The 9,627-nt window shown below is 36.2% G+C and overlaps 1 protein-coding gene across 1 annotated transcript in view; it reads right to left on the bottom strand.

Annotated features, from left to right (window-relative positions):
• LOC131351037 (collagen alpha-4(VI) chain) overlaps positions 1–9,627 on the bottom strand; it is a 29,077-nt gene that overhangs the window by 7,311 nt on the left and 12,139 nt on the right. Inside the window, exons 23-38 of the mRNA XM_058386135.1 lie at positions 9,442–9,495; positions 9,148–9,183; positions 7,978–8,043; positions 7,670–7,732; positions 6,352–6,414; positions 5,504–5,566; positions 5,192–5,242; positions 4,873–4,908; positions 4,728–4,790; positions 4,514–4,576; positions 3,731–3,766; positions 3,607–3,643; positions 3,479–3,490; positions 1,970–2,463; positions 1,248–1,323; positions 1–504 (exon numbers count right to left, since the gene is read on the bottom strand). The exon at positions 1–504 is cut by the window's left edge and continues 159 nt beyond it. Of these exons, the coding sequence (XP_058242118.1) occupies positions 1–504; positions 1,248–1,323; positions 1,970–2,463; positions 3,479–3,490; positions 3,607–3,643; positions 3,731–3,766; positions 4,514–4,576; positions 4,728–4,790; positions 4,873–4,908; positions 5,192–5,242; positions 5,504–5,566; positions 6,352–6,414; positions 7,670–7,732; positions 7,978–8,043; positions 9,148–9,183; positions 9,442–9,495 (1,717 nt within the window). The remainder of the gene's footprint in view (positions 505–1,247; positions 1,324–1,969; positions 2,464–3,478; positions 3,491–3,606; positions 3,644–3,730; positions 3,767–4,513; positions 4,577–4,727; positions 4,791–4,872; positions 4,909–5,191; positions 5,243–5,503; positions 5,567–6,351; positions 6,415–7,669; positions 7,733–7,977; positions 8,044–9,147; positions 9,184–9,441; positions 9,496–9,627) is intronic.

The raw sequence follows: 9,627 nt of genomic DNA, 5'->3' as shown, positions 1-9,627 counted from the left end.
TCACGATATCGTTACACTGAGCCAGTGTAGAGATGTATTTCAGCTCGTCTTTGTCGATGAAACTCGCGGATTCTTCACCCAGGACATTCAGGACCATTCGCTTCTTCCTCGGTGCCTGTGCCTCCAGGAAAACGTTGGATACCATCCATTCCAGAGCTGTATCTGGACGTGGTGAGCCGCCGGCTTGCAGCATGTCTTCAGAAATGCGTCTCTCGATCACGGCTCGGTCTCTAAGTGTACCGAGTCCCAGCACCTCCTTAACATTGTGGTTAGGGTACGTGGAGCTCTGCTGGTACACACCGATCCTGGCCTTCCCGTCCTCTCTGCTAGGTTCATTGCTCACGTCTATTGTTTCCAGCACGGAAACCAAAAACTCCTTGACGTCAGAGAATTGACCAGCCTGAAGATCGTAAGAGGAGTCCATCATTATAGTTAGGTCTACATCAACCTCCTCAGGCTCAGGGTTTAGGTTGATGTTACACGTCTGGTCTGGTTTACAGTCATCTACAGAGAGGGACAGACATAGAAGTTCTAGACGTTCTGCAACAACTAGACGACTTTTTTATGACCACCTGCCTAATATTTGGTTGGTCCCTTTTTTGCTGCCAAAACAGCCCTGACCTGTTGAGGCATGGACTCCACTAGATCCCTGAAGATGTGCTGTGGTATCTGGCACCAAGATTTTAGCAGCAGATAAAGGATACTTACAGGATTTAAAGGATACTTTTGATAGATACAGACCACTGCAGACCGGGAACACCCCACAAGAGCTGCAGTTTTGGAGATGCTCTGATTCAGTGGTCTAGCCATCACAATTTTGCCCTTCGTCAAACTCGCTCAAATCCATCTGTCCATTTTTCCTGCTTCAACTTTGAGGACAAAATTTTCACTTGCTGTCTAATATATCCCACCCACTAACAGGTGCCATGATGAGGAGATCATCAGTGTTATTCTCTTCACCTGGCACTGCTCAGAATGTCATGGCTGATCGGTGTATGTTATTGCAGTTTTTTTAGAATGATTTAAAATGATGTTACACATACTTTGCCAACTGTCCTAACACTGTCAATAAAACATTTCATGCCATCAACTGCCCCAAAATATTTGCCTTAAGTGTATTTTAATGATACACAGTGTCCTCAAGTATCATGGCAACTTATCTTGGTGTTATTTGCATAACTAATAACTCATGTTGTATATTGTACAGTTCATGTGATCCCCAGGATTTTGTGTATGCCTCCATTTACCGTAACAGATGACACACTCTTTAATCCAACTGTGTTCGTCATTGGTAAAAACCTTGAACCTTCCTGTTTCATCAGCCTGAGAAGCAATAAATGGAGAAATCACTGATACATGAGATGATGTATGTTGTATGTTTTACATTCATTGATCAAGAAGACGAAAATACACTGCAAGGCTAAAGGTATCTGGACACCTGACCATCGCAGACCGTGTGGTTCTTGCTCAAGATGTTACCACAAAGTTGTATAGAACATGTCAGTATGCTGGAGCATTACAAATTTCCCTTCACTGGAACTATGAGGCTCAAAAACTGCTCCAGCATGACAATACTATATCTGTGCACAAGACCCCTGAGCTCCATGAAGACATGATGTGTTAAAGCTGATGAAGAACTCGAGCGTCCTGCACAGAGCCCTGACTCTGACTCGACCCCACTGGCATAATCTGAAGTCTCCTCAACATCCCAACATCAGTGTGTGATCTCACTAATGCTCTTGTAGCTGAAGGATCACTAATTCCCACAGGCACAATTCGAAATCTAGTGGAAATTTCCCAGAAGAGAAGCTGATTATAACAGCAAAAAGGGACTACTCTGGAATGGGATGTTTAGCAGGCATACAGGATGGTCAGGTGTGTACAAATCTTTAGCCATATAGTGTAAGGTTTTTTCAAGCAAATCCCTATAAATAAATTAACATCAGTGTTCCATTTTTCTGTTCTCTACCTGGATGGCATGACGAATGTTTGGAGCATCTTTGAAGGTGATGACTCCCAGATTGATTCCTGAAGCCTTGAGCTTCAGCATACCCGTGTTGATGGCTGACATGTCCTTTGATTCCCCGTTCGTCAGGACAATGGCCACCTTCCTGACCAGTTTGCCATTTCGGACACGTTTAAAGACGTTGTCTGCAATGAAGCGCAAGGCCTGGCCAATATCCCGGCGACTCCTGCTCCTCTGTAGAGAGATTCCCCTGACCGCCTCCAGGAGCTGACTCTTTCGATTGTGGTCCGAGAAACGAATCAGGTAACTGGTTTGACTGTTGTAGGACACAACGGAAACCCGAGCTCCTACTGGACAGTTTGTCTCAGCGATATCGATGTCCTCTAGCAGAGACACAGCTGTTGAACGCATCTCCTCAAATGCCTTGGAGGTTACATCAGAAGACATGTCCAGAGCAATGACCAGCTCCGTGGGGTAACCTGGGCAGTGAGTGCGACCTAAACACAGCGAAGCAAAGAAAGAAATCCAGTAAGGAACAATGACTGAGCATAAACATGACAGCAGAACCTTCATAAAATGTTCAGCATGTTCTGGGATGGTTAAGTGTAAATGTTTTCTTTGCCATGCTGAACTAAAATTTGCTGCCACCAATCTCCTGCTGATCTCTGTGGTCCATGTGCATGCCCTGAATGCCTGTCACATTACAACACAGTGGTGGTACATTTGGCGACGCCTACAAAATTCCATAAAAGGCAAATGTACATTTGGATCCACTGATGGTTCCTGGGAATTTAAAGAGTTAACAACTGACTGACGTCTCGAAAAAAGTGTCAGGAAATTGCTGACTCGTTAACAACATACTAATCTGTGGGATTACCATTAAACCTGGCAGTGGACTCTGGAATTCTGATATTGGTTAGATGAATTGTGATAAATGATGGATGGATAGATTAGTAATCTTCAGCTCAGAAGGATAGTTGGATGTACAGAAGGATAGACAGATGTACCGAAGGGTAGACCGATGTACGAAAGGGTAGACAGATTTTTGGCAGGGTAGACAGATGTACAGAAGGACAGATGGATGGATGGATGGATGAGACCCAAAAAGACTAACAAATAATGAACTGTATGGATGGAAAGCTGGATTCGTAGATTGCTCATCACTCAGACATAGGGTTGGATGACTAGTGTAATGAATGGATGGACAGATTAATAACCTATAGTTTAGAGGAATAGATGGATTAATAGATGATAATAGATGAATAAGATATAAATAGACTAAGAGACAGACAGGTAGATGGATGGAAAGATGGATTTATAGATGGTGCAACACATGGACATGTGGTTGGATGGATGGATCAGACAGATTAATAGACCACAGCTCGGATGAATGAATGGATAGATTAGTGGGCAGATGGATAGACAGATAAATGAAAGAGACTTCAGGTCAGACAGACACACAGAGAGAGAGAGAGCGAGAGAGAGAGAGAGAGAGAGAGATCATTGTCTTACCTCCACAGCAAACTGTTAAAGAATCAGAAATTTAGAGACTAGTCAGAGTTATCAGAGTTAGAGACTGAATGTTTTAAAACTATTAGGTGGTAATAAATGGTTCAGTGATGTAATAACAATCCTCTTACCGCAGTTTTCACGCACGTAATTCACTAATTCACATTCCTGCAACACAGAACAGTCGAACGCTCAAATCACAACATGTTTAAACCATAAAAATTATTAAAATATTATACAAATATAAGAACCTACAGTTTTCACACTGGTTCCTGGCAAGCCTTTAGGACCCTGAAGAACAAAAAGACATTCTGTAAAGCCAGCTATTTCAGATTTCCACAGAAATTGGCTCTAGTAAATTTTTGTCTAGATCAAGTACGCCATCTAGCTGTGAGATGAGGAATTAATTAATTAAATAAAAATAAATAAATAATTCTCGCCTTTATACAATTCTTTGATGCCAAAAAAAATGCATGGATTGATGATTTATTTACTTTTTTATTTATTTATCTATTTATTCACTTATTTTGTTTGTTTACTCCAAAAAAGCTTTTGCTGTAGAACGTTTAATCAATAAGAAAGAAATTAATTAATTAATTTATTTGTTTCTTTATTTATATAAAAAAGATTTTGCTGTAGAACTTTAATAAATTACAATGAATTTTATTTATTTATTTGTTTTTTTGTATGTTTAGTCCAAAAAAAGGTCTTGCTGTAGAACTTTTAATAAATTACAATGATTTTTTAAAATTTATTTATTTATTTATTTATTTATTTATTTATTTATTTATTTATTTTGTATGGTTACTCCAAAAATTGCTGTAGAACTTTTAATAAATTACAATTAATTTTATTTATTTATTTATTTATTTATTTATTTATTTATTTATTTATTTATTTATTTATCTTAAAGCTCCAATGAAATACTTGAGTTGAAGGTGTGAAATTTTCTTCTTTTTTTTTTTTTCAGTGATGATATCTTGGACTATTTAATCGAATTACTTTTAGAATATCAGTGTAATATCAGGAAATACAGACCTGGTGTCCGATAAAGCCTTTCTCTCCAGGATCTCCAGGAGGTCCCCGATTTCCTCTGTTCCCCTACTCAGGTTAAAAAATATACATAAAACTGTAAATAACTACTGTGAAATAAATCAATTAAATCCATTTAATAATGCTCACTTTTTATGTAACAAAATAAACGTCTAATCTAGCAAAGATTATAATGGTCATTTAAACATAAAGACCTTACCGGCTGTCCTCGATGTCCTTTGGGTCCTCTCTGTCCAGTGGATCCTTTAGTTCCATCTTCACCCTTGATTTTAATAATGCTTGATGTTTAAAATGTTTATTTTTAAATCTTTTAAAAGAAATCAGAACGATTTATTAAAACTTACCGGCAAACCCGGATAACCAGGAAAACCAGGATTTCCCTGCAAGAGACCAGAATTCCAGCTACGATGAGCTCATCATAAACAGACACAAGAAAACAGAACTGATGTCTAAAGTATTTGTATAAATAAATAAATAAATAAATAGAATAGAAAAAAGAAATCAAATAAATAATTAAATAAATAAATAAAATTTCTGAATTCAGTTAGTCTTGAATTATTTTTTGTTATTTGACTCGATATTGAGCTCTCTGATCTATAATACTGTTTTAATACTAAATCATTACAAATACTTAGGATTTAAAGACAGGAAACATAACAATACTTTATGTCCTTTACGTCCTGGAGGTCCGTAACTGTCTGCTCCAATGTTGCCCTGTTTAAAAAGAAAACAAACAAACAAATACAGTAAACAGGACATGTAGAGGATTAACATGATGGACAGACAGGCTGGATTTGTGTTGATGGTCACCCATTACTTTGCTCCTCTGACGTCTACAGCGTTTAGTCAGAAGCTGTGAAAAGCTTTTTATTCACGTGTGTTTTATAAATAGACAATAGTGTCCTTGCAGGAGGACCGAACTGACCATCAGCGTCCACACCCAGTATTATTTTATGCAATAAAGGACATACTGACCGGTGGTCCTCTGACACCCTCTGGTCCAGTGTCCCCTTTACTGCCCATGTCACCTAGTGGACCCTGAGAACATCACACACACACACACATTATAGGATTAATGTCCATTAAATCAACAGGTTATTACATTCTGCCTTAATTCTAGGTCACTATTTAGATTGTGTTCATTTTGTTTGTGCAAAAGATCAGATTTTTCCTCAAAACATGTGACAATGCAACATGGATCTAGAGGTTTTGGAATCCGAGAGCTTGTTGTAGTGAAAGGAATATCAGGATACGGTGACTACAGAGAAATTCTTACTTGTTTCTGTGTGTAATATTATTTATAATGAGAAATGTTGTATGAAATTGAACAGGAATGCAATAATGAAGCAAGTCTCAGGTGTAAATGCTTCATTAATTCCAAGATAATTTCCAGATTGTAAAATACGGTAAAATAACAATAATAATATGGATTCTTCACTAAAGTAATGTTTTTTTGTTTCAAAATATTTCAAAATTTATTAAACAAATTAATTGCTGGTATTTTTATTTATTTATTATTTATTTATTTATTAATTTTTTAAATACTTTCTGCCTATGGTGTACTGGATGTTTCTTTTACTTCACTATTAAGTGCTGTTTATCTGTCCAATCAGATTTGACCAAGTGAATGAAATAAGCAAGTTTTGTTTGTTAGAAATTAGTTTATTTCATTACAATTTGTATTTCTATTCTATCCTTTTCACCGTTAATCCAAATAGCTTTCTTATTCACTCGGGAATTAGACCGAATTCGCACCCACGCTTCCTGTTTGACGCTGGTTCTGAGACACTGGGGGGAAAGAAGCAGAAGGACGTATGACCTACCCGAGGCCCTTTGTGTCCCGGGTTTCCTTTGGCTCCTTTATCCCCGACCGCACCGTACAGTCCCTGTGGAGGAAGCATCAGGAAAATGTGAAAGCATCAGGAAAATGTAAACATTTACACACTGATGTTTATAGCTAAAGTGACGTTTAACCTTTTCCCACTGGAATAGTTTTCTGCAGCAGAAAACTTTTTTTCCATCATCCACCTAAGAGTATTTGGAGTGTCTGTCTGATTACACGTACTGTATGACTCTCAACACGCAACATCTGATTAAAGTCTTTTTAATTTGTATTTTTTTGCAATCAATCAATGCAACAACATGCGACTCAACTGGACAGTGATTTCTTTTTTACAGCACTCTCATGTTTTTTTCTTGCACAGATTATTATCATTATTATTATTATTATCATTATTATTATTATTATTATTATTATTATTATTATTATTATTAGCACACAAACTCTCAAATTCAGTGTGAAATTTTTCTTATATTTTACTTAATTTAAAAAAATAAAGTTAGAAGCCAGGATTTAAAAATAAACATTCTATATTATTATAGAAATAGCACTATAGCTAGAACTGTTTTATATAAAATACATATTTTTTTTAAATAAAATTAAAATTTCTTAAATTGTAGAAATTATTTATTTATTTATTTATTTATTTATTTATTTATTTTATATAATAATAAAGGAATAGTAATGATTTTATTTTTGCTTTAATGTTATTGGATTTTACATAAAAAAACCTTTTTATTCATTGCTGTCCTCTTTTTCTGTAGAAACTTTAGACAGAAATATATATATATAAGTATTATATTATAAAAATCCAAGTAACTAAGATGAATAAAAAGCTAAATGAAAGGTGATGAGTGATGCAGAGGTGATTTCAGTTTCTATGCATTTCTTCATTTCTTAATTCCCTTTGATGTGGTGTGTGTGTGTGTGTGTGTGTGTGTGTGAACTCTACACATTTTAAATGGGTTAAACACTTGGACGTAGAAGGTACCAGTCGATATAGATTAGAGATGGAGAAGAGGTGGAATGTATATTTTCTTTTTCAGTTTTTCTTTCAAACATCTTTTCTGCTGCTTAATTCACCACAACAGTATGAAGACGACGTGACAAAACCTCTATCAGTTATTAAGTACTTTCTGTTACTTTTAAATATTTCATTGTAGCTGGTTTGTACGGAATAAAAGACTTTGTGGGCTTGTCATAGGAGGAAAATAATCAAGCACAAGGTGGTGTAACGTAACAGAGTTAATGTTACTGTGATGTTTATATTAAACACTGATGTAAGAGCAGGTTGGACCGACCTGAACTCCAGGGAGACCTTGATCACCTTTCTCTCCTTTGACTCCATTTCTTCCAGGAGGACCCTAAAGTAAGAAAGTAAGAAAGAAAGAAAGAGGAGAGAGAGAGAGAGAGAGAGAGAGAGAGAGATCGAGCAGAATATTATGACAGAGACAAAGACACAAGGAATCTGGACAGAGAATCTCCAGAGGTTTGTGATTATTCTCATTATTTTAGATATTATTAAGATATTAATAAGGTTTCTCCATTGATACAATATCTAAGGATTAATACAGTGTCTAGAAAAGTAGCATTATATTTCACTCCTCACCCGTGATCCCGGATGTCCAGCGGTACCCACTGGTCCTGGTTCTCCTTGTTCAGTGGAGGAAAGCCCCTGAAATAGATTGATACTTTATACAGTGTTGATACAGTGACAAATATTACACATGTAAATAACGTAACCACAAAAAATCCATCGGACGACAGACTCCATCAGATAACAGATCACAGGAAACGGGTTGGAGGTCATGTGATCACTGTTCTGAGTGACAGCAGTAATTGGAAAGTGAGCTTCTGTAAGGGAAAGTGTATCCAGGCTCTTACAGGGTGAGATAATAAACACAGAGTAGAATGAAAACATAAGGGTTTAGCAGTCCTGACAAAACAAAAGGAAAATGGATTAGAAATAGAACAAAATGAAAACATAAGGGTTTAGCAATCACTGCAGAAGAGAATAGGAAAAAAAGAAATGGATGGAATACAATAAGGTGAAATCGAATAGATTGAAATATAGTATAATAATAAAAAATAATCCAATGGAACAGAATAGAATTGAATAGAATAGAAATAGAATAAAAATGAAAACATCAAGGGTTAGCAGTCATTGCAAAATGCAGTATGCAAATCGGAAAGGGTGGAAAGAAATAGAAATAAACGGAATACAATAAGATTAAATGGAATTCAATGAAATTGAATGGTAATGAAATGGAAGATGTCCAAGTACAAGATGGAATTTAATAGAATAAAAAGAAAACAAGGGCATGCTGGTCACTGCAGTGGGAATAGAGTTAAAAAAGGGAATACGATTAGTTAGAATTTAAAAAAATGAAATGAAATAGAATGAAATAAACAAACTGAGGTTTGTCAAGGGAATAGAATGAAACATGAAAGAATCTAATAGAACAGAGTGAAATATAGCACAATAATTAGAATAATAATATAATCGAAGAAAATAGAACTCTATGAAATGAAATAGAAAAAAATTAAAACATTAGTGGTCACTGCAAAGGAGAACGGAATAGAGCGAAATATAATAGAACTTATTAGAATCTGTTGAAATTGAATTGAGCAAGATGAAATTGACCATAATAGAAAACCCTGAAGGTCCAGCACTGACTGTTAAAAGGAAGAGAACTGACTGAAATAGACATGAATGGAATAGAGATGATGATGTGGATTGAATAGAATTGTTTAGGATGATGTAATAGAATTGTGTTACCTGTGTCCCTGGTGGTCCTTTCCTCCCTGGAGAACCCTATAAAAAAAACAGGAGAAATGAGACATCACTTGCACTCACTCTCAATTCCTGCACATTTATTTTAGCGCTCTAAATATTTCCACCGTGGCATGCTTTCCTGATGAGCAATCCGACACGTCACCCAGACAACACTACGGACCCGAGCATCATGCACTAGCGCTGCCAAAACTTCACCCGAAAAAACCCAGTTAAGCTTAAACTAAACTAAACTAAACATCAGTACATTAGCAGAGAAGACAGGATTGTTGTACTTACGGGCTGCCCATGCTCGCCTAAGACACCCGGAGCACCGTCTGGACCTTGATCACCCTGACAGGAGGACAGTTCAGAGTTTTGTTATTGAATTCTGCACAATTTACTATTTATTATTATTATTATTATTATTATTATTATTATTATTATTAAAAGCTTGACATTTTGCCTTTAATATAATCACAATAT

Source organism: Hemibagrus wyckioides, linkage group LG03 (genome assembly GCF_019097595.1).
Source record: "Hemibagrus wyckioides isolate EC202008001 linkage group LG03, SWU_Hwy_1.0, whole genome shotgun sequence".
NCBI lineage: Eukaryota > Metazoa > Chordata > Actinopteri > Siluriformes > Bagridae > Hemibagrus > Hemibagrus wyckioides.
Note: the sequence above shows the minus strand (reverse complement) of the source record. Positions and strands in the feature narration are given on the sequence as shown.